At 50.0% G+C, this 21,745-nt stretch overlaps 9 protein-coding genes and 1 non-coding gene across 10 annotated transcripts; 4 read left to right on the top strand and 6 right to left on the bottom strand.

Annotated features, from left to right (window-relative positions):
• Positions 1-415: 415 nt before the first annotated feature.
• BC939DRAFT_96556 (Alpha/Beta hydrolase protein) lies at positions 416-2,206 on the bottom strand. The gene is made up of 2 exons (XM_051562028.1): positions 1,765-2,206; positions 416-1,606 (listed from the first exon to the last, which is right to left on the bottom strand). The coding sequence occupies exons 1-2, from the start codon at positions 2,089-2,091 to the stop codon at positions 689-691; spliced, it is 1,245 nt and encodes a 414-aa protein (XP_051414225.1). The 5' UTR covers positions 2,092-2,206; the 3' UTR covers positions 416-688.
• On the bottom strand, positions 2,207-3,231 carry BC939DRAFT_96551 (uncharacterized protein). The gene has a single exon (XM_051562027.1). It carries the CDS (start codon positions 3,105-3,107, stop codon positions 2,322-2,324), a length of 786 nt encoding a protein of 261 aa, XP_051414224.1. The 5' UTR covers positions 3,108-3,231; the 3' UTR covers positions 2,207-2,321.
• A 1,456-nt stretch (positions 3,232-4,687) lies between these two features.
• On the bottom strand, positions 4,688-4,760 carry BC939DRAFT_t74. Its single transcript has one exon. It is a non-coding gene; the product is annotated as a tRNA-Lys (tRNA).
• A 1,169-nt stretch (positions 4,761-5,929) lies between these two features.
• On the bottom strand, positions 5,930-7,762 carry BC939DRAFT_501510 (major facilitator superfamily domain-containing protein; the record flags this gene model as incomplete). Its single annotated transcript, XM_051560173.1, has 2 exons — positions 5,930-7,286; positions 7,389-7,762. 2 exons carry the CDS (start codon positions 7,760-7,762, stop codon positions 5,930-5,932), a joined length of 1,731 nt encoding a protein of 576 aa, XP_051414223.1.
• A 1,165-nt stretch (positions 7,763-8,927) lies between these two features.
• On the top strand, positions 8,928-11,370 carry BC939DRAFT_491544 (uncharacterized protein). The gene has a single exon (XM_051559492.1). It carries the CDS (start codon positions 9,010-9,012, stop codon positions 11,191-11,193), a length of 2,184 nt encoding a protein of 727 aa, XP_051414222.1. The 5' UTR covers positions 8,928-9,009; the 3' UTR covers positions 11,194-11,370.
• A 211-nt stretch (positions 11,371-11,581) lies between these two features.
• Positions 11,582-13,563, top strand: BC939DRAFT_445977 (uncharacterized protein). The gene is made up of 2 exons (XM_051554881.1): positions 11,582-12,489; positions 12,583-13,563. The coding sequence occupies exons 1-2, from the start codon at positions 11,931-11,933 to the stop codon at positions 13,503-13,505; spliced, it is 1,482 nt and encodes a 493-aa protein (XP_051414221.1). The 5' UTR covers positions 11,582-11,930; the 3' UTR covers positions 13,506-13,563.
• A 62-nt stretch (positions 13,564-13,625) lies between these two features.
• Positions 13,626-15,184, bottom strand: BC939DRAFT_445976 (ribosomal protein s23). Its single transcript, XM_051554880.1, has 4 exons — positions 15,161-15,184; positions 14,441-14,606; positions 13,923-14,090; positions 13,626-13,800 (listed from the first exon to the last, which is right to left on the bottom strand). Exons 1-4 carry the CDS (start codon positions 15,162-15,164, stop codon positions 13,701-13,703), a joined length of 438 nt encoding a protein of 145 aa, XP_051414220.1. The 5' UTR covers positions 15,165-15,184; the 3' UTR covers positions 13,626-13,700.
• Positions 15,185-17,382, top strand: BC939DRAFT_445974 (uncharacterized protein). Its single transcript, XM_051554879.1, has 2 exons — positions 15,185-16,016; positions 16,125-17,382. Exons 1-2 carry the CDS (start codon positions 15,661-15,663, stop codon positions 17,359-17,361), a joined length of 1,593 nt encoding a protein of 530 aa, XP_051414219.1. The 5' UTR covers positions 15,185-15,660; the 3' UTR covers positions 17,362-17,382.
• Positions 17,383-18,348: 966 nt separating this feature from the next.
• On the top strand, positions 18,349-19,696 carry BC939DRAFT_475536 (uncharacterized protein; the record flags this gene model as incomplete). Its single annotated transcript, XM_051558504.1, has 2 exons — positions 18,349-18,479; positions 18,601-19,696. The coding sequence occupies 2 exons, from the start codon at positions 18,349-18,351 to the stop codon at positions 19,694-19,696; spliced, it is 1,227 nt and encodes a 408-aa protein (XP_051414218.1).
• A 36-nt stretch (positions 19,697-19,732) lies between these two features.
• Positions 19,733-21,551, bottom strand: BC939DRAFT_445969 (nucleophile aminohydrolase). Its single transcript, XM_051554878.1, has 7 exons — positions 21,386-21,551; positions 21,056-21,240; positions 20,798-20,905; positions 20,507-20,681; positions 20,266-20,360; positions 20,137-20,179; positions 19,733-20,020 (listed from the first exon to the last, which is right to left on the bottom strand). The coding sequence occupies exons 1-7, from the start codon at positions 21,386-21,388 to the stop codon at positions 20,015-20,017; spliced, it is 615 nt and encodes a 204-aa protein (XP_051414217.1). The 5' UTR covers positions 21,389-21,551; the 3' UTR covers positions 19,733-20,014.
• Positions 21,552-21,745: the final 194 nt, after the last annotated feature.

Genomic DNA, 21,745 nt, shown 5'->3' with positions numbered 1-21,745 from the left:
TCCCGCTACACAGAAACTATGACACTTTTCCCTGGAATGTAAATTTCCTCCGAGATAATTCAGGCACTGTTTCTTTGTGGCCATGCCTCCCTCATCATATCATACCCTCAATATCCCATATGTTCCCCCCATCGCCCCCATGATGCTTAATAGTCTCTCTCGGAATTTTTTTTTTTTTATCCCATCATCATCCCCGCACCATTAATCTTTCACCGTGTTCTCTACAGCTCAAGCCAGCATGTTCGTTCGTTCATTCAACCAAGCCTCTTCCGCGGACATGGATGGTCCCGCGATCAAAGCAAAAAAAAAAATAAAAATAAAAAAAAAAAAGACACTCGAGTTCTTACTATGGGGAATTAACCTTCAAGGGATGTAATAGTTCTCTGGTGGAATTGACGGTATTCAAAGAACTAGTTCTCATGAAGCTTTTTTAGGGTTTTGCGCAAGTCCTTGTGGGAAAATACAAGCAAAGACATAGCCACAGCTTATATACGCACCGCACATTGACGCATTGACTCCATAGACTCCGCGGCAACAATCGCATCTTTGGTAGGCAAAACACGGCAGCGAAAATGATTTGTGGCACTATTAGAAATATACAATATACTACAATAAGGTCTATGGGGTCAGGGGAAAAAATTAATGGGGATTAATGGGTTAATGGGAATAATGGGGAGAAAGTATCTGTTTAGCACTCCTGTGCAGCCTTCAAAACCTTCCAGAACCAGGCCGGCCGCAGCAAGAACGCAGCATGGTCCATATTCTCCATAATATGTAGCTCCTCCTTATCCTCCCTCAGTCCAACCTGCGTCCGCAGGTACTCTGCAATCAAATCCATGTCCAGCAAGTTATCCTTCCTCGACAGGAAGACTCGTGTCATCTTTGGGAGCACGGGCGAGAGTCTTCCCTGTAGCGGCAAGGGTTTTTGCTCCAGTCGTCGTCTCCAAGAAATCGGGAACATGATGCATTGGTCCCAGCAGAATCGGCGCATGATGTACCATGACGTTCCGATCTCGCGCGCTGCAAAGAGGTCCATGATCAGTTCGCTGGCGGTTGAGGGGACGCGGTAGGCAAAGTTTCGGGCGATGGAGTGATGGGTCAGGAAACAGATCGGGTCTGCCAAGATCAGGCCCTTGACGATGGATTTCGGTGACGATGCAGAGTTGGCGCGACAGATGGCTGCACAGAGCATCGTTCCGAGGGAGTGACCCATGAACGTGGCCTTGGGGTAGCCATGGGCCTTGAGGATCCTTTCGATCGCGAAATAGGACTCGTCCGGGGTCATGCAGTCGCGTTGAAACAGGTTGTTGGAGACATAAGGGACCTCGATCACGATGATGGGGCGAGAGAGGGTCGACAGAGCGATGACCCAGTGGATGTACTGGACAAGACCAATGCCGATGCCATGAATGAAGACTAGGGGGACTTTGTTCTGGGGGTCTGCTAGCGATCGGTGCCAGTACGAGATATCCGTGGTTGGGTCCACGGCGTGGCCCTGTCGGGCGGCCTTCTCGAATGCGTGGGTCTGGATGACGGTGCCCTCGAAGCGGGCAAAGCCGAGCAGGTGAAAGATCAGTCCCGTCACGGTGTTTCCAATCCAGACCAACTGGGGCAAGATCCAACGGAAAGATAGCAAAGCGTTAGCAATGAGGTTTGTACCACATTAAAAGGTTATTGTCCATCCCTGACGTCGCTGCTGCTGTGCAGCGCTGTCATCGCGCCTACTTTGTTTACAAGGAGAATTTTTTTTTTAGTGTGACTTACGGCGTAATAAATAAGCGGGCGATGGGAGGCAACAACAGGGTCGAAGGCGAGGCGGATGCACTCCACCTCGGCGTTGTATCCCTCTGCGAACTTGATCTCCTTGGTCTCCTCGAGCGTGTCGACCATCCCGTTGAGATCCATCATGTCCGAGGTCGATTCAAAGACCTCTTCGATCGGTGCTGCCCAAAATGCCCATGCCAGCCTACAAACGTTAAAAGAAAAAATAACGTTAAGATTTGGGCGGGAAAAGCACGAGGGTGGAAAGAAAAGATAAAGGAAAAGAAAAAGATGGCAGTTTCCCTGGATAGGTCTATCTGAAGTTTTCATTCAAGAAGGAGGGGCCCTTTCTTTTTATGTGCAACTCCGCCTTTTGCCGGTAACCCCACCACTTTTTTCTTTTTTTTTTTTGCGTTCCTATGTCTGAGTCTAGTCCAGGAGACGATCCCAACGGTCATGAAGATGTGGAACTCCTTTTTCTTTCTGTGATGATCCCCCCCTTGAATGAGAGGAAAGCACATGTTGGTAGTAAACAGGAATGTTACAAGGAAAAAAGCGACCTACCAATGCATCATATTCGACCGCCCAATCTCTTCAAATTTCGCTGGCTGGGCCGTCCGTCCTGTATCAAACCAAGTTTCGGCCCACTTCTTCGCAGCTTCGCCTTTGCCGGTGGTCTCGATACATCTCTGGAACAACTCCAGGCGCTCCTCTCTGCTTCTCGGCCCTTTGACCACACGGTCGACCATCTGCGCCTGAGCAAGCCTTGTCCAGAAATGAACGTAGAACAACAACTCGGTCGCCATCCAGATGTGGAATAGTGATACAATCCAGGCCAATGTCTTGTGGGACGAGATCAAGGACAGAATCGGTTGCAAAATCGGCGACAATCGAGCGGTCAATGGCTGGAGGGCAGCCAAGTGGCGATACCCTGGGATACTGGTGAGATCGCGGTACCCATGGGTCTCCAGGAAGGTGGCGAGTGACAAAAGAATGCTCATGGCAGGAGAAAGGTTGAAGGACTCGGTCTCGGCATGGGCATTAGTGTTGCAATTGGACGCAGCAGTAAAGGGGAGGTCGGCTGCCATGGAGCTGAATGGACTGAAGGCGGCTGCGGTGACCGTGGACTGTGCTCCTGTGGGAGGTATATGGGCTTCTGCATAGATTGTGGAATTGGAATGGAGTAGTTTGAGGACGATAGGGACCTGGTGGAGGAGGGTGTCGAGGGGCGTTTCCTTGTAGGCGATCATGTAGAGAAAGTAGCAGGTGGCGAGGGGAACGATGGCAGCGAGCAGCAGCCCGACAGAGCGGACGGCGCTCCTGGTAACGAGGTGGTCAACGATCATTCAGCAGAGGCAGGGGAGGGCTGTTGGCGAAGTGTGTGTGGTCGATAGTGAAAGAGAGGGGAGGAATGTAAGAGGGAGCACAGACAGCGCGCGCTGAATGGTCAGTAGCTTTATTTGGTCCGGTATGCTGGATCGCGGCAGTTGCGCATTAAAAAAAATGGGGAGAAACACAAAGAAAGAAGACGGTAGGACAGGTGGTGGACAGTGTGGTGTGTTGATGGAGCGGATGAGTTCTGATGAGATGAGTTCAGATGAGATGAGATGTATGCTTTCGGATGGAACAGAGTGGAATGAGTACTCTGCGCAAGGGGAGGCCGCTTCCTTTTATACCGAGAGATAGATCGAGCGGTGGGGATGATATCAGCCCACGGAGGCAAGGATTTGCCCCACCCGCACGTGAATCCCGGCGAAAGGACTTTGCCGAAGAGTAAAAAAAGATGGCAGATGGCGGGACATTGCTTCCATTGCTTCCCTTTTTCGCTATAGAAGAAAAAAAACCCCCCCGCGCTACGGGATTAAAATGCGATGGGGTAATAATGTCTGTTTGTCACTCGAGTGCGTGATACCGGCTACTTTATTTCTTCTGTGGAATGTCCAATATGATGTGATTGTGTGGCACGCACAGCACAGCACACAGCGCTTCACAAACCCCACTGAAGCTCCTTGACAACCTTCGTTGACGCCGTCGAAGAAAATCTTAGGAGAGCTCAATTGACAGGGGGAACAAGGGTTGGTCAGGGTCCTTTGTAAAATCGCTCTCTATCCATCTCTCGCTGCTCACATTGTCACCTCATCTTTCCATCTATTCATGCGTGCAATGTTTTGCAGCTTCATCTTGTAGAATCAGCCATGTTACTAACGGCCCCCAGCTGTCCTAGGATTTGCTTGCTCACCATACATGCACTCTCCTCCACACACATAGACTACAAGTACGCAGGGGTGCACTTCTTGGTCTAAAAATGAAAATATAATAAAGACCACGCAGCACTCGCATCAAACTACCCCAGCTACTCACTTTAGACGGTTCCCAACACTGCCGAACACAGACACGACCAATCCCAACAAATATGAACTTTCTCTGTGCACTGTAGACCAGAAAGGACCATGATCATAGTACGACCTGGTCCTTATTTGACTTTACAAGTAAAATTTTCAAAAAATCTGTCATCCTTCGACAACTACTTTACATATCCACTATCATCGTCGATCCATGACGGCAATATCGAATGCCGCCCCCACAATGAACTCTTAGGCGATCACCCATATTAGCCGTTGGACTAGAGGACTTAGAAGTCGAGTTTTTCGCTTCGTGGATGTGATGTCATGTTTATGGTGTAGAGTGAACCAGCGTCTTCCTGCCCTTCACAGGACTTGTAATGGTTGATTCAAGGTAACTTCCAGAATCCCAACAAAAAGCGCAGCACAGTACAGCTCAGCACAGCTCAGCGCGACTCATTCATTCACCCAAGATGATAACAAAAAAAAAAAAAAAAAGTAATTTCTTCACACTCAAGTCAAGTCAGGTCAGGTCATTCAGTAACTACCTACCTCACTCAAGGTGAGAAAAGATAAAAGGAAAGCGCCCAACGTGGGGGTCGAACCCACAGCCTTCAGATTAAGAGTCTGACGCTCTACCGATTGAGCTAGCCGGGCGTTGAGGGCCCCTGTTCTGGGACCTTGATGAGTCCGAATGCAGATCCTGCACGTGATTGTGCATTTAGGGAAAAACATGCACTTAGAGATCTGGTTTGGCCGCCGCATCAAAAAAAAAAAAAAAAAAAAGATAGCAACATGGGCACAGGCGCATTAGGCACAACACCAGACAGTCGTCGCAGAGAAAAGCTCGGGTCCCCCTCTCCCCCTCCACAATCCTCCCAAGTTTTCTTTTGACATAAAAGGGGTGTTCATTGTCCCTGCAAGGACATGTTGACCGGCAGATATTTGTATTCCCCTTCCTCCTTCTTCAGCCCCCTGCCTCACCTGGAGCCCCAGAAACGTGTAGACAGAAGCAATGAAGATCATGTGTGGACCACACATCCCCGCTGCTCTGGCTCTGCTGTCGTCTCAGGGTCCGGTGCTCAATAAGGCTCGAAGGGGGCGTCCAAAGGAGAATCTGCAGGTCGTCCTTGCAAGCATCGTCGTGCTGGTCGCGCTATCCTCCGGGGCCACTCAGCTCACTCTCTGCAAGCGCAAGTACTTGTTGGGCTTGAGAGCGAGGTGAGTGGCCCCTGGGACTGAAGAGCTAGAAACATGGCAAATTGAGGCATGTTGCTGACTCGTCTGTGGTGATAGGCGAGGCATACAAGTCCGTGGAATGTGTACTGAGGAACCAGAAATGGGATGCAGGGCCGCGTTGGTTTTATAGGCGGGCAGGAAATTGTGAGGGCAAGCTTTCATAGACTGGAGGCGCGACATTTTTCATTGTAGCTTGGGGGCGCAAAACTCGGCTCATTCAACACTCCATAGAGTCCATTGCTATGTCTTACACCTCCAATGACCGTGGTTCAAGCGTCGCAATAATCTACCCATAGATCGATTTACTGAAGACGCGTCTTTGCTTTATGCAGATAGTCTAGAGTTGAGGTTGATATGACGCCTCCTTTTTTTTTTTTTTTTTTTTTGTACATAGGCAACGAGCTTGTAAATGCTGCATCCAAGCACAAAAGGCGATTTTTTAAATTGAACTATGCAAATGTTTTTTTTTTATTATGAGCGAGGAATATAAAAATGCTATTGTACAAGTGGTATAAAGAGCTGTGGATAATGCTGGGTATGAATGTTCGTTGTCGTCTTCTCCTCCATTCCAGGTGTGCTTTCATGTTTTATACAGTTTCAGTGGTCATCATCTTCTGCATCAGTTTCTTGCCCTTCTTCATGTGCGCCCAAAACAGTAATCCTGCAGAAAGAATACACACCAACTGCAGCAGCGACGCGATCTTGAAACTCGAGTCGTAGCAGGAGCTGCCCACACACGTCATATGGTCCTCAAGCACACTGCCAACAGGCGCAGGAGGCATATTCTTCACAGCACGGTCATAAAAGAGACCATACAACTGGTTGGCGATGAATGGGTTAGCACCGTTCAACACCATGACCATGCCACAGGCGCTGCCGTAGTACTTGTTTCCGAAAAAGTCGCGTGTCATCGATGCAAAGAGCGCACCAGTGGCACCGTAGGTAGCACCGATCAAGCAGGAGCTGATGATGAGGCCGGCCAGCGAGACCACAGGCTTGGAGAAGCCCATGATCAACAGTGGGATCAGAATGAGCGCCTCGGAGACGAAGAAGAAGATGGAGCGCGAGATGCGATAGCGCGCGATCACCCAGTCAGAGACGATACCCGAGGCAAGACGACCCAGGCAGTTGCCGATCGAGATGAGGGTTACATGGAGACCTGTCAAGGAAACCGAGCGGGTCACAGTGCTGGGGTCCATAGGGTCGAGGATGGCGTGGATGATGGAATCAACGTTATTGATGTACGAGAAACCTTGCTGGGAAACCTGGGCGATGACAAAGAACCAGAAGGTTGACTCGAAGAGCAGCTGCTTGGGCTTCATGTCGACCGAAGTCAAGTATGGATTGAAGGTAGCCTTCGTAGGATCAGTGGTTGTCACAGGGGCGGCAGCAGGCGCAGGAGGAGCGGTGTCTTCGAGGATATGGTCACCAGGGATGTGGTGAGCTGATTCGGGAGTCGCAGGCTGCTTGTCGAGAGTTGCGCTTGACTGGTTCCAGTCCTCTAGACGCAGCCCAGGCTCACGACCGTTGAACATCGAGGGCGTAAAGGTCGTGTTACGCGACAGGGCCTGAGCAGGAGAGGCAGTATCGACTGAAACAGTCGCTTGCTTCTCGGACAGATCATGGTTAATGGTCGTGTTTGAGGAAGAGCCAGAGTCGAGGGTTTTGACAGCGGGCTTGTTAACCTTGACCATGAAGATGGCGGCGATTACGTAGATGACGGTAGTGATGATGGTCAGGAAAAGCAGGTAGTTCTGGGTGGCCCTGGAACCCTTGAGTTCCCCAGTTGCGGTAGGGGGTTCATTCTCGCCCGAGAATAGATGGGTCTTGACCTGGGAGAAGAGGGTCGCAGAAAGGCCGAAGAAGGCGAGCAGGACGCCCGAGACAGTGCCAGAAGTGGCGGCTGAGAAATTGGCCATGTTGGCAGCGAGCGCAGCCAGATATCTAAGCACCACAGAAAAAAAAAAAAAAAAAAAAAGTCGGTAAGAACGATGGTTGTGGGTTGAAGCAAATGCCTATTACTATCACGAGAGGAAGAGGGCTTACCCAGCAGTAGAAGCCATACCGGCGAGGCAGTAGAGGACCATGAGGAATCCCAGGCCGCCCCACGCTTTGGCATAGGCGATGTACATACCACCGTAGCCCAAGAAGGTCAGGACAGAGGCCGCGATCAAAGTCCAGCGTTCACCGTAGTGGTCGTAGATAGGACCAACGATGAGGAAGCCAACGTACATGGCAGTGTCTCCAATGGCGGCGAGCAGGTTGATGTTGGAGGAGGTGAAGCCGAACCGGGCCTTGAGGTCTGTGCCAAGAGAGGCAAATGAGAAGAGGGAGCCGGACAGGGCCATGACGATGATACCGATGGCAAGGGAGACATACTTGGCGGTCCTGTCGGACAGGAGAGCATTACGTCTGAGCATCGTTGCTTGGTTCTTGGTAATTTGAGGAAGGTGTGGAGCGACAGGGATAATAAAGGAAATCAAAAGATTGACGCTAAACACGAGGAAAGGTACAGGAATGTGTGGTGGAACCAGGAGACGGGAAAATGGAGGGAAAATCAAATGGGAGGGGTTTCTTTGGATGCAATGCAATGCAGGAGAAGGTGTTCCGGTTAGCGAGATGGAGCTGAAGAAGAGGTAAAGAAGACGAAGGAGCTCCTTCTTTTATAAGTGTTCAAAGGTCTCTTGCTCTGCAAGGTGTGGGTAAAGAACAAAGTTTTTAGATATATAACAAAGGCTGACTCCTTTCTCAGATAGAATACCAGCGCCCAATTCAGTCCAGGCCATGGCGCGCTCGATCGTGGAGGCGGGCGAAGTCAGCCAGAAACCCTATTCTCCAGAATGAATTGGCCCTTATTCAGTCCTTATATCCCAAAAGCCAGGCGAACTCGTTTCCCATTCAAATTCCGCACTCTTCTTCACTACCCACAGCTGACGTTGAAGTTGGTGAGAAGAAAATGAAAGAAAACTTCTGGGGAGCCAATTTCGTCCATGTGGCTCCATCGATGCGTGCGGGCCCTGACTCCCTCGCAAGCACTGCACTCAGACTGTGCGGACCAGGAATTCGAAAGGAAAGCGGTTTGCGTACGATTAAGTACAAAGGATGTCGCAATTGCAGCCGACGCATTGCGACCTACAATCCATATCATACATAGTCATGCCACTCTCACGGGCTTGGTCTGTTCGCCGACCAATATGTTTACTATTACCCACTCTTCACCATGGTCTGTCTGCTCATGGATGTGCTTGCAGATCATTTTAGCCATAGTCGTTTTTAATGTATGATGCGTGATTCAGTATGTATCAAGAATGCCGTGAGATGGCAGTTTTTGTCATAAGAAAAAAAAAAAAAAAAAAAAAGGTCTATCGCTGATAGCAATTATATGCTCAGAGACAGGGAAAGGAGAGCTCATTCTTGTCCAGATGGCAGCATGGTGCAATTCCCCGCCCTCAGAAATGCCGTTTGATTTGATTTGACTATCCCAATCGGGTAACTTTCGCACACCCGGGATTGCTATAGACGACAAGTCACGGCAGAGCAAAGCTGAACGCATTTTATTTTTTTATTTTTATTTGTACTGACATACTCGTCAACACACCCTTCCCATGACACTCAGGCACCAAGGCGCTTCCATCGTCTAGGACGACTCCAAAGGAAACTTATACTCATGTCCAGGGCAGCAACAGCAATATCGGCGCCTCCTAGCGCACCCTCCGCCATCAGCACCCGTGGCAATCGCACAGGAGCTTCCAGCAATGCACAGCGATCAGAATTAACATGTCCTGGCTGCCATGGCACCAACATTCTCGAAGACCCTGAGGTCGGTGCTCTCGTATGCTGCGACTGCGGCCATGTGCTTCAAGAGAATATTCTGAGCAACGCGCTAGACGCGGCGGGAGTGGATAACACATCCTATTATGGAACCACCCTGGTTTCTCGCACCGGTCGATCGCTGCTCACGGACACCAGACACGGAGCATTCGCATACATTTCCGTCGCGAATGCAGCAACCCGCATACGTTTGTATCGCCGTAAGCGCTTTGAGCAAGTTCGGACACTACTTGCGACAGTTGCACGCGGATCCGGACTCAAGAGCGCCGATTCGAGTCGAGCGTACTATCTCTGGAAGAACATCATGAGCATCTCGAACCCACGGTTTTGGAACCCAGCAGCCAGAGCTGCCCTCGCTTGTCTTTACCTCGCCGCCAAGGAGGCCAAGAGAGGAATAACGTTAATCGATATTGCGGTCCGAGCAGAGATGTCGCCCTACAAGATCGGAGCCGCGTGCAAGCAGGTCAAGTCGACCCTGATTGAACTCAAGATCCTGGATCTTGACAGTAGCCAACTTCTCAATGCGGAGGAAGATCCGTGGACCATGCTGGAGAGAATTATGACCATCGGTTCTGCGGACTCTAACGAGCGAGGTGAGATGGAAAGACTGGCCCAAGATATCCAGGATGCTTTTGGATTCAACCTGGAGGACGAAACGAGAGCGTCAAGCCTGCGTAGTCTGTTGTCATCGGCTCAAAAATGCATGGCGATCGCGATGGATGCAAGCCTACCGTCGGGCCGCAATCCTCAGGGAATGGTTGCCGCCTGTCTGATCGTGGCAGTGGAAGTGCGATTGATGCTGACCAAGGTACCTGAGGAGCTGTTCGAGTTTGTGGCTCTTGTGTTCAGGAGCGCAAAGTCCACGGTAGCAATTCGGTACAAGGAGTTACGAAAGTGTATGCTTGTATGGGCGCAGCAACTGCCGTTTCATAACAATGCCCGTGATATCAAGGACAAAAAGTTGGTGTACTACATGGAGGATGTTATTGTGTACTTTGGACATCTTAAGGAACACAACAAGCGGCTGTGGACCTTGCTGGACAAGGCAGGGTGTGCGATCTCGGATGAGGAGGACTTTGATAGATGGGAGCAGGATCCCGAGCTCGAGCAGGTTGCGACTCAAGACGAATTTCTTTCAGTAATGCGCGATGGTGATACTGATGAAGAAGAGCCCGAAAGCTTTGAAGGGGAGCAGGATATCAAGGATCACGACTCATCCCATTCAAATAATGGATTCGGCGAGCCTTCAAACGATAAATCCGACCCCCGATTGTATCCACCAGCATATTTGGCCAACAGAGAGCGAGAGAGACGACAGGCTGAGCTCATTCAGGTTGCAAAGGGGGAGGCCGAATATTCCCCCGCACCATTTCAGAAGGCAAAGACCCAGGAGCCTCAAGATCTTGCGCGAATCAACCGGATCAAACGCCTGCTCGAACTTGGAGCAAGGACTGAACAGGAGCTCATTGAGGCGAGCGACAATGCTTTGGAGTACTGGCTACGCAGCGATGAAGCGAAGGCGTCAGATCCGGGTGTGACTCGAACACAGGAGGAGATGGCATCGGTTGAATTGACTGGCGAGGATCTGGACGAACAGGAATTTGAAAAATACAAGAGAACGCCATCGGAAAGACAAGCACTTTTAAGGATCATGGAGCCAACGTATCTGGAAGCGGAGCAAAAAGCAAAGTACTGGGCGCAGCGTCGCCATGCACCCAAGAAGCCACCGAGATCCAGGGACAAAAGGGAGAGGCCGCATCTTTCTGTGGCTTCTCAGGGCGGTCAACAAGCAAAGAAGATGCGGTCATCAAAGATCAATTGGGATGCCATTACCGACATGGGAGACAGTGGTGCCGAGGAAGTTGCTGTCAAACAAGGAATGGAAGAAATGCCGGAGGAGGGTCACTGGCCACCAGATCTCGGGGATGACGCCGAGTTTGGGGAGAACCTCGTCGACATTGACAACAACGACGATAACTACCAAGATTTCGAGGACGATTACGATGATGACTATGACTAGACATTCCGGCGCACGCGTTATGTATTGCATTTACGTCGGGAGAAACTCTTGCAACAACGCTCTCTGCATCCAGTTATATACTTGTACTATATTTCTTTTCACTATGTACCATATATACATATATATATATATCGGCCTGCTGAGTGTAATAATAATAAACGCGCGAATGGCCTATCCCTCTCTAGAGATCCAAGAAGACGAATGCCAAGCTTTGATGTCTCGGATGCGATGTTTGTGTGCAGTGTGTTGTGGAGGTGTTGACAGAGGGCGGTTGGTCGCACGAGAAATGGTTCACAAAAATGGACTTGGCCGATCGGGCTGGGATGCGCTCTGCTCGGCTGCTGCACACGGTGCACACGATGGTTCGTCCTTTTCTTCACGTGCCGAGTGCGGAGGCGACAAAGAGCCGTGGTTCGCACTGGACCCAGCCCACGCCCGCTCCCGCTCTCGCTCTCGTCCTCTTCAAAGTCGGATCCCACTCCTTCTCTTCATTCCATCCCTCCTCCATCGCCCATCGACTCCACTGCCAGGCCTCATCAGCTCATCAGCTCATCAGCAGACACCGAGATCAACCTATACCAGCTATCGTATATCCAGCCCTGGCTCTTTTGTGGACCTGCATTTTGAGCACTGCATCCCGACCGTTTTTCTATTTTCCCTTGATACCATTCTACATTCGGCCACTCCTCCCCCTCCTCTCCTCCCCTCCTCCCTCCTTCATATCTGATTGATCACAGATGCCGAACGTACAATCAAAGTTCTCAACGTATCGGAAGCTAGTCCCCACAAAGTATGTGAACCGGATCACACTGGAGCTGCAGCGGACATTTCTCGTGGCCCTCTCGCTCCTGAAGGCCCATCGTCGCAAGGCCATCCTCTTGTCCTTGGGTCCGGCCACGATCCTAAAGTTCATCACGGTCATTCTACCGATCATCAAGTTACTCCCCCCGACCATCAAGGCCATCAAAACCCTCAGCTACTTCACATCTTCATCATCTTCGACAGCAACGAGAAACGGCGGCGGGAACAGCAGCAACGGTGCGAATGCGTTGGCAAATCGGGAGGCAAACGCGTCAGCAGCGGCGGCGGAGGGACTGGGGATGAGCATGGACGAGTTGAGCGAGATCCTGTGGACGCCGGCAGAGGATACGTACTGGGAGAGGGTGAATGCGATGATGACACGGTTTGGACTGTGCAAGACCCTTGGGGTGAGTCTTGCAGGCGTACGGCCAGGACGCGTCGAGATTATCATGCCCTTCAGGACCGAGGTTTCGGGTGAGGGAGGAGCCTTCCATGGTAAGGATTTTTTTTTTCTCGATGCATGTTTTGTTGTTATTATTATGCTTGGTCATTGAATTTGAATCACTTTGCTCACTTTTCATTTTACAGCTAGCTTGCTGCCAACGTTAATTGCGATGACCAGCCAGTTAACAGGAATGACACTCTTGCCCCGGCACTTTACTCTCAAACCGATCGATTTCAAATGCAACATCCTCTCCGATTGTGATGCTTCAACGTACTTGCTCGTCTCACGCGGAGCCGTCGTCGTGCGTGGGGATCATAGTATTACGGTCAAGGTCGAGATTATGAAAGCCAGCGGTCTACTGCCCGGATCGTCCGACATTGTTACCTCGCCCTCAACCCCTTCAGCCTCGTACAGACCCGCCATGTTTTCTTGGAAGAGCTGGGTCGGGGCAACAACAGCACCACCACCCCTGCCATCACCGACTGCAACTGGCGGGAACGTCCTGGTGCCAGGCACGGGGATCGAGCGCAGCAAATTCGTCGTGTGTGCGTCGGGGATGCAGACCAGCGTCGTGGTACGTGCGGGCACGGATCAGGACAATGAGGAGGAGTATGAGATTCAGCGGTTGAAGCGAGAACGGGAGGAGCGACTGAGGCGGTCGTCTTCGACTTCTTCATCTTCATCATCGTCCTTGATCGCGGATACAGTCGAGGATGCGATTGTGCTTGGAGACAGCTTCCTGCCGCTTTCTTCACGACCGATCTCTCCGACTGTGGTGACAACATCGAAATCACTGGAGCATCACCACCAGCAACATCAACAGCAGGATGTTCTTACGCAGTCGACGGACAGCAGCTCGTTCGAGGCTGTGTTACCATCATCGTCATTCGTGGTCGAGTCCAAGGAGCTTCACCAGTCTGTGCCTGTGCCGGGCTCAAAGACGACGACAGCCGCCAAGCCCATGTCCTATGCCTCTGCAGTTCGTCATCAACCAGAGTCAGTGGTCCCTCATCTGCAGCTCCATCAATACGAACAGACTAGCGACACAGAAGTATGGCAACGATAAATGAAGCTCATAGTTTTCAGTCCAATCATCGCAATAAAAAAATAAAATAAAAACCAGCCATTCATACTTTGCAACCTCAGTCTTGTCTTGTAAATAAAAAAAGGTAAGAGCTACAAGACATGTTTTTGATATCGATTTTATTTCGGCTCGAAAATGTTTGCTCAGTACATAAAGAAGACCCAAACGTCCTGTTCTTTAAGAACGGGGCTTCTCCTTCTTCTCCTTCCACAAAGCCAAGAGAGAGACACCGGAGACCTTGACGACCTTGAAACGGACACCGGGCAAATCTCCGACGCTGTTTAGATCCATAAACAAATTCAAAGAGATAGAATTAGTCAATCAAGTCGCTTTTTTTTTAAAAAAAAAAAAAAAAAAAAAAAAGTGATACAGTTGTGTTGCTCAAGGTTCTCGACTTACGCGTGGCCGGAACGACCGAAACCAGCAATGAGGACCTCGTCGTTCTCATCGACAAAGTTCAAGCAACCATCGTTGGGAACGAAGGCAGTGATCTTCTTGCCGTTCTTGATAAGCTGGACACGGACACACTTGCGAATAGCAGAGTTAGGCTGCTTGGCCTCAACACCGCTATTAAAGAAAACACACAGGTAATTGAGAAGCGTCAAATCGTTAGCGATATACTCAACTGGCGCTGCTATTTCCTTCTGTAATTGGCGGTCTCAAGCAGACAATTTCGTGCTGCTTCTGAATAGAGTGATTTGTTCCTGTCGAGTGCGTTTTCAGTGCTTCTGTTCGTTGAAGGTGAGTTGATCCGGGTGGCCTGTCGAAGCCCTTTCCTGAATCTTGCAATAACAGGGCCAAATTGGTTTTATGGCTCCTGTTAGTCCTGACTAACTGCTTTCGTCCATGTGTTGGTATTCCCGAAAGAAAAAAAAATCAATGTCGCCACAGTAAGAGGAAGCGAACGAAACACGTACATCTTCTCGAGAACGATGCCCTTGGCGTGGGAGGAACCTCCGAAGGGAGAGAAACGGAAGGCGGTTCCGAGAGCCTGACGCTTGTAGTGCTTGTCAGCCCAACGGTTCTCGCGGCGAGTGGTGCGGAGCTTGCGAGCAGCCTGAAGACCTCTTGGTTTTCCTTTACCTGTTGATGGTGGAAGCAGAAAAAAAAAAGGATAGAGGATGAGTCAGATACTGAAACCCTGAAATATAAAGCTCGCGCTGTTGGGATCGATCCGACAATGATTATGTCTGAGGTACAATCGAAGGATTGGTGGCGGAATCAAAGTATCTGGCTTCCTCCTGCTGTCCGATCAAGTCGTCTTTCATGTCTGCAAAACTGGTCCAGATCGAGCATAACTTCATCCAGTTGAGTCGAGTGCATCCAGTCGAGGGATTGTTGCCCACGATTGTTGAATCAGAGGTTCACCAGGAAGGATTGATTCACAGTTCGTTTTCTAGATGCATCAATCGAGTTGCGGTTCATTTGTACTTCATCCAAGCGTCGATCGATTTTGTTGTGAATTTTTTTTTTAGTTTTTTCGTATCCATGGGCTGATGAAGATTGGGATGGCGATTTTGATGTCCGTGGGCAGCGTCGAACATAGGCGATGGTTGATGGATGGTTTCTATATATCCTTGCTCCTCTGGGGGATGGATTGCGGATTTTCGTGCAAGGGCGACGAAGTGACTGCATACCCATTTTTAAGAGATAGTGAGAGAGAGGGGGATCCTCCTGGCCAGCAGCCTACAGCGAATAAATGTAAATACAAAATGCTCCTTAAGTACATGCAGAACCCAGCCCAGCCCTTGGCTATGCTTCGACCCAATGGGCTGAGTCGAAACTCGAAGCACAGCAAACAAACACTAACGCGTCCTTGCGTTCAGCTGCAGCTGTAAGTCCTCCTAGGGAATCTAGGCAGAAGAGAAGGAGGGGGTGCGTTTCTGTGGCAAGATCTATCCGTGGCACGCCCTTTTTCTTCGATGTTGAATAGACGAATGCCGCCCTGCGAACAGTAGCGTTTAAAAGAAAATACAGCACATGCAAACTGTAACACAGCAGCACAAGGGAAGAAAAGCAATCGTAACCATCTAATGCCCTGCCGGTCGGTCGATGTACACACACACGCATACCCATTCACCGCTATGGAGTTCATCTTAGTCCCGCTGTTGCTGTTGCTGCCCCAATCGAAGGACGAATGAATACCACCGCTGAGGTCATACTAAGTCAATGCTGTCTTATTCCTGATATCTCGCACTTGCGCAGAAAGCACAATTGCGATTCAACCCTTTCTTTACTCATCTGTCTCTCATTCATTCCTTATTCCTCCATTCCCTCATTCGCAATTCCTTTATTGTCTCCTTCTTCTCCCTTAACAGCTCTTTTTTCACTCCCACCCTATTCTCAAACTTCAAGGTTCTCGACCATGACAAAGACCAACAAACCCCTGCATATCGTCGTCATCGGAGGTTCCTATGGCGGCGTGGCATGCGTCAATAAGCTGCTTCGCAACCTGCCCAAGGAGTCGAACGTGGCCATCACTCTCATCGAGAGGTGAGAATAACATCGAGGTTCTTGTTTTTAAAAAAAAAAAAAAAAAAAAAAACTGGGTCCAGCATACGATCTTGATATTAAGAATTGGTCAATGTTTTCGTTACATAGCCGAGATGCCATGTATCATTGCATTGCATCATACCGCGCTCTAGTCCAGAAAGACTTTATCAAAAACCTCTGGATCCCCTACACCAATCTCTTTCTCGAGAGTTCCCCGCATAAAGTCGTACGTGGCACAGTGGAGAAGGTCTTTTTCGACCACGTCCTGCTTTCGGCTAGCGAGCCAATGTCTTCCGCATCAGACATCACCTTGGCTGATGAACGCGCAGCTGAAGGATCTGACCCTCATCGAGTCGATTTTGACTACCTTGTGATCGCTACAGGATCCACGAACCCATCACCATCCAAATGGAGGGTCAACAATTCTGCCGATGGAATAAAGCTGATGGAAAAGGCCCAGGAGGACGTCCGTCAGTCGGAGCGGATTGTCGTTGTTGGCGGTGGAGCTTGCGGTGTCGAATTGGCCTCAGAAATCAAGTATGCGTTCCCGAGCAAGAGCATCACGTTGATCCATTCGGAATCGGCCCTTGTGGACTACCCCAAGTTCCCGCAGAGCTTCAAGGATGAGGCGCTTCGGTATTTGGAGAAGGAGGGTGTCGAGGTGATTTTGAATGAGCTTGCAGAAATCCCTGGCTTGTCAAAGGAGAATTCTATCCAGAGAGCAGAGAGGACGATCAAACTTAAGGGTTCAGGCAAGACATTCCAGAGTGATCTGCAGTTCTTTTCGATCGGCTTGTCAGTTGACACGGGCCTCCTTTCGACATTGCGTCCTCCACCTGAGAGCAAGGCCGATGGCAAAAATAAGAGCGACAAGCCGTTTGATTTCGAAAAGATGCTGAATCCTCAGACAAAGGCTATCAAAGTCAAGCCGACGCTGCAGCTGGAACATGACGCATTTCCGCATATCTTCGCAATTGGTGATGTGTCGACTGCAGATCCAGTGCCGACCTGCATGGCTGCGGTTGCTGCCGGTGAGACCTGTGCACGAAACCTTGTCAAGCTGGTTCACAAGGAAGAAAAGAGGATTGCGAGAAGACGGAGCGGGGATGAAGAGCCAGAGAACGATGAGGCAGATGGATATCTCTGCCGGTCATGGAACAAGCTGGAGGATTATGTGCCAATTCGACAGCAGATGGTGCTGGCTATGAATCCGATGGGAGGGGTCTGTCATTTGCCAGTTGTTGGAACGTGGTTTGGAGGCATTGCGGCATGGCTGGTCAAGTCGGGCGATTTGTTCTCTGGACGGTTCTGGAGGTCGCTGAACATGTCGAAGCCAACTTCTTGAGCCTGAAAAAGGAAGGGGGGGGGGGGGGGGGGGACAGCGGGACAGGTAGAGGACAGCTGCCCGTTTGTAAAATACACACCGCTCTAACATCATTTAAGAGCCAGATAGCGACGAGTTGTTGTTTCTCACCTGCTGTTTGAATGATAAAACGTAGTTGCATTTCGATCAAATCAACAAACAGGAAAACCTCTTTTTGCATGTGTATTCGTAAGAGGTGAGAGCCAACGAAGAGAAGGAGTGTGAAAAGAAAGGAAAAGCAGCGCGAGCCTTTCAGTTGAAAAGTCTCGCTTTCTTCACTTCCTGGAGTAAATTCGAAAGAGGTCAAAGGTGCGTCGCTCACTTGCAACTCCTTGAGAAAGTAATAACTTCACTCTTAAATAGTCTAATAGTCTATCGTACTTTTATACAGCTGTCCGTTGTCCGTGGTGAGCGCAGGGTGGCTGAGGAAAAGCTGTTTGGGCAGGAAACCTGTCGGTGGTGAGCAGCAAAGCGGGCAGGGAAGTTATTTGCGATGAATAATTTGGCGCATCCAATCACAGCGCCCCATCTCCTGGCAAGAAAGCTGTTTGCCACCAGTTTGGCTCGAGTCTTAAAAATCAAAAGGCAGCTCGAGGCCACAAAGCACGACAGCTGCGTCTGATAGCCTGTAACCTGTAACCTGTGGAAGCACAAGTCTATTGCCAGACTCAAGCAAGCTCCGCTCGAGCGGTGGCGGGCTCTGCGGCCTGCAGGATGTCCGTCTGCGTGTCTGGCTAGTGCATCAAAATGAGCTCAGGGTAGGTCTCGAACCAGCTCCCGCTTATTTTTTATCCGCATATAAATACCGATCTCGATGATCCAATACCCCCGGACAGTGACTCCAACCAACACTCACTCTTTCGCTCTTTCTCTCTCTCTTTCGCTTCCATACCAGGCTAAAAGCAACGCACTCGGCCTCACTCACACATTACCTCCCATCTCCATCGCACTACAGAGGAAACAAAAAGAATGTCTTCTGCAGCCAATCCTATCAAGGTCGTCGTTGTCGGCGGATCTTATGCTGGAATCAATGTCATCACCCAGCTCCTGAGCTCGCTCAAGTCCTCCAAGAAGACCATCCACATCACCCTCGTCGAAAAGTATGTTCTTTTTCTTCCTTCGAGCAGAGATACGTGCGCATGCACACATCACACATCATCGTTTATAAAACTAGCGCCTTCTGGGCTAATGTGCCTGCACTCATTCTACTTGTGATGCTAGGAACGATGCCCGCTTCCATAGATTGGGCGCATTCCGTGCCTTGGTCGATGAGGAGTACGGCAACAAGGTCTGGATCCCCTACACTGACCTATTCCCTAAGGGTTCCCCACACCGTATTATCAAAGATTCGCTCGCCCAGGTCTACCACCACCACGTCGTCCTCCAATCCGGTACCACTGTCCCCTTTGACTACCTGGTCCTTTGCACGGGTTCCAGCAATTCCGCCACTACAGAATACACCGCATCCTCCTCTTCTGCTGAGGCCATTTCAATCACCTCCAAGGCGCGCGCTGAGCTCACCAAGAGTAAAAGTGTTGTCGTCGTTGGTGGTGGTTCCTCCGGAGTTGAGCTCTCGGGCGAGATCAAGAACGCGTTCCCCGATAAGAAGGTCACCCTGATCCACGCGACTTCTGCCTTGGTCGATTACCCTGGTTATGCCGACAGCCTGAAATCCTCGAGCTTGAAGCACCTTCAGGGACTCGGAGTGAACGTCGTCTTGAACGAGCGCGCCCACATCGAAGGTCTGGACTACGAGCATCCGATCCGTAACGGTCCTACTACCATTCGTCTCACGAGCGGCCAGACCATCGAATCTGATATGCAGTTCTATACCGTCGGCATCAAAATCAACACCTCATACATATCCACGCTCAAGCCTGAGGGCCAGGACAACTTTGACCCAAGCACCCTGGTCCACCAAGACACACATGTCATCAAGGTCCGAAAGACCCTGCAGTTGGCCAACGATTCCTTCCCACATATCTTTGCCTTGGGCGATTGCGCCGACTTTTCCAAGGTGCCCACCGCTGCTGCATGCAGCTCCACCGGCCCCACGGCGGCCAAGAACCTGGTGGCGTTGATCGAAGCTTCTGCCTCGACCTCGACAAGCGACATCCGGGCTGCCGAAAAGACTGCCAAGCTGGCAGAGGCATCGGGTTCACCAGCCTTCATGATCCTCGCGACTGGACCCAAGACTGGTGTCACGAGCCTGCCTTTGTTCGGCAGCAACTTTGGTAACTTCTTTTCAAAGCTGATCAAGTCCAAGGATTTGATGCTGAGCAGTATCATTGCAGGCATGAAGACCAGCACCAAGTAGTTGCACATGCGGCCTGATCAGCATATATCGTATATCTCGGTGCAGCATACCATCGTGCAGCCATAGCCATAGCCATAGCCATAGCCACACCCACAATACTTTTTTAATCATATCGTCTGTAATAACACAATCATTTTCATCTCTAAATGATGCACATTGTCACCAGCTCTGTCGCTTGGATTCTGGTCTCCCTTGGATATACGTCGAATGGATATATCATAGCTGGGTCTCTTGTTTTTTCATCATTTTTATTGTCCTGTAATAAATTCTCTTTATGAGCCCCTCGTCGACCGCACATATATCCCAATGACAACAGGTTTAGTCCTATATAACAGCAGTAGCATTTAAATAAAGCAAGAATTGGTAAGTATCCAGTTAATGTCAAATCCATAGTGAAAACAAGATGCAATAGTAAGCCTGCAGAGAGGGTAAGACCATACCTGACGACTTCTGAGCGTGCGAGTGATGACCTTCTCGGGCGTACTGTGTAAAAAAAATGCGAATGGCCGTTAGATTCAGCTTGGATACAGTCTTTCATTCCTGCGTCCATCCGAATCCGGTCGACTTACATGACAGTGACCTCTGCTCCCCAACCACTCAAACAGTCGCGGTCGACAGCGTTCATCAACGCCTGCGAGATAGTCTCGAACAAGTCCTCAGGTTCCTACAAAGCCCACACACAAAAAAGAAAAAAAAAAAGAAGTATTGTACATAACGTTCCTGTTAGATCATATGTTTATCCAATGAGTCGCCATTCTCCATCCATATCCCGTATATCTGAATATCTGAAAAAGCAGACTCTAAACATACCAGGTCGGGCTCCCAGAGGGACTCGCACATTCCGTACAACTGGTCGGAAGTGGTTCCAGAGACGACAAAGTCCTTTGCAAAGTTGATGCATCCGATCAGATCTGTCGAGCAAATGAATGGCCTGTTCTCCTTGTCCAATCCTGCAACCACTGGCTCTACAAACCAAGGGCCGAATCTATATTGTCAAAGGAGGCATAGTAGCACATAAATACTAGTAGATAAGCGACAGGCCCCGTGGAGCAATGGTTCCCATCCGATTGTATGCGGCGTGTTCGCTAACTGGATCCGTACCGTCGTTCATAGAGCGTCGAAGAGACGAGATGGGCCAAGGTTCTGGGTTCGATTTCGCGCTCTTCCTTCAATCTGTACATGTTGACCTTGAATCGAAACTTTTCTGCCCTGTTATTTTGATAACCAACACGATAAGTGAGATGTAAAAGGGTGGTCAGCAGAAGAAAAAAAAACATCCAGAGAACGCGTACGCGTGTATCCATTTGTTCCTGATTTTGCTTTTGTTTTTTTGCTTGGATTAGGACAACGTCCTCTTACAGAGTCTGGACATCCGTGGCGAGACCGGGGAGTCCGATATATGTCTTTGGGGTGACCTGAAAAGTCTTTTTGAAATCGGTCGAGATGGTCATGGCCTGGACACCGAGGCGTTTGTCGCAGGCAATGGCCACGCAGTTCTTGCCAACCATGGCCACCACCGCACCTCCGTTATACTCCATAATCGACTATTGGAAAGTGAGAGTAGAAGGTTGGTTAGAAGTCGTCCTGCATATTGACCCCGGTGGTTCGTGTTGGTTGGTTGGTTGGTTGGTTGGTTGCTTAGTTCCATGTCTCTTTCTCGAGTGAGTATGAAAAGAGGTCGTGCCGTACCATGATGGGCTAAGGCGTGTTTTCTTGACTGGCGAGTGAAATGAAGTGGAGGGGTATGGATGAATCGATCAAAGGATAGGATGGAGAATGAGGAATGAGACGCGAGTGGAAGGTGTGAAGCAGATGCTGGTTGAATATGTGTGTGTGTGTGTGTGTGTGTGTGTGTCGTTCCCTTGCTCGGTCTTGTCAGTCACTCGAAAGCGTTCGATGCCGCGTACTCTGCCAGCGAGGGACGCGCGCGTATGTCTGGATCCAAAGTACGTAACCAGGAAGCAGAGGGCATCGCAAGGCCTGCGGGTGCCTTTCTGTTGATGGCTTGTTGTGAAAACCTGCAGAGGCAGAGCAGCCCACGACCCCCTC

This window comes from Gamsiella multidivaricata (genome assembly GCF_025024155.1).
Source record: "Gamsiella multidivaricata strain RSA 2152 chromosome Unknown BC939scaffold_19, whole genome shotgun sequence".
NCBI classification, from domain to species: domain Eukaryota; kingdom Fungi; phylum Mortierellomycota; class Mortierellomycetes; order Mortierellales; family Mortierellaceae; genus Gamsiella; species Gamsiella multidivaricata.
The sequence above is the reverse complement of the archived record's forward strand: the minus strand, read 5'-3'. Positions and strand labels throughout refer to the sequence as shown.

Bases quoted from the DNA above. Each gene is read 5' to 3' on its own strand.
- BC939DRAFT_96551 (XM_051562027.1), bottom strand. From the start codon at position 3,107: ATGATCGTTGACCACCTCGTTACCAGGAGCGCCGTCCGCTCTGTCGGG.
- BC939DRAFT_445974 (XM_051554879.1), top strand. From the start codon at position 15,661: ATGAATACCACCGCTGAGGTCATACTAAGTCAATGCTGTCTTATTCCT. The intron at 16,017-16,124 runs GTGAGAATAACA...TTCGTTACATAG, and splicing joins GCCATCACTCTCATCGAGAG to CCGAGATGCCATGTATCATT.
- BC939DRAFT_445969 (XM_051554878.1), bottom strand. The intron at 20,906-21,055 runs GTAAGAGGACGT...TCAAAATAACAG, and splicing joins GCCACGGATGTCCAGACTCT to GGCAGAAAAGTTTCGATTCA. The intron at 20,361-20,506 runs GTATGTTTAGAG...TGGGCTTTGTAG, and splicing joins CCCTCTGGGAGCCCGACCTG to GAACCTGAGGACTTGTTCGA.
- BC939DRAFT_491544 (XM_051559492.1), top strand. From the start codon at position 9,010: ATGTCCAGGGCAGCAACAGCAATATCGGCGCCTCCTAGCGCACCCTCC.
- BC939DRAFT_445977 (XM_051554881.1), top strand. From the start codon at position 11,931: ATGCCGAACGTACAATCAAAGTTCTCAACGTATCGGAAGCTAGTCCCC. The intron at 12,490-12,582 runs GTAAGGATTTTT...TTCATTTTACAG, and splicing joins TGAGGGAGGAGCCTTCCATG to CTAGCTTGCTGCCAACGTTA.
- BC939DRAFT_96556 (XM_051562028.1), bottom strand. From the start codon at position 2,091: ATGAAAACTTCAGATAGACCTATCCAGGGAAACTGCCATCTTTTTCTT. The intron at 1,607-1,764 runs GTAAGTCACACT...ATCTTGCCCCAG, and splicing joins GCCCGCTTATTTATTACGCC to TTGGTCTGGATTGGAAACAC.
- BC939DRAFT_445976 (XM_051554880.1), bottom strand. The intron at 14,091-14,440 runs GTACGTGTTTCG...TTTCTTTAATAG, and splicing joins GGCATCGTTCTCGAGAAGAT to CGGTGTTGAGGCCAAGCAGC. The intron at 13,801-13,922 runs GTAAGTCGAGAA...GGATCTAAACAG, and splicing joins TTCGGTCGTTCCGGCCACGC to CGTCGGAGATTTGCCCGGTG.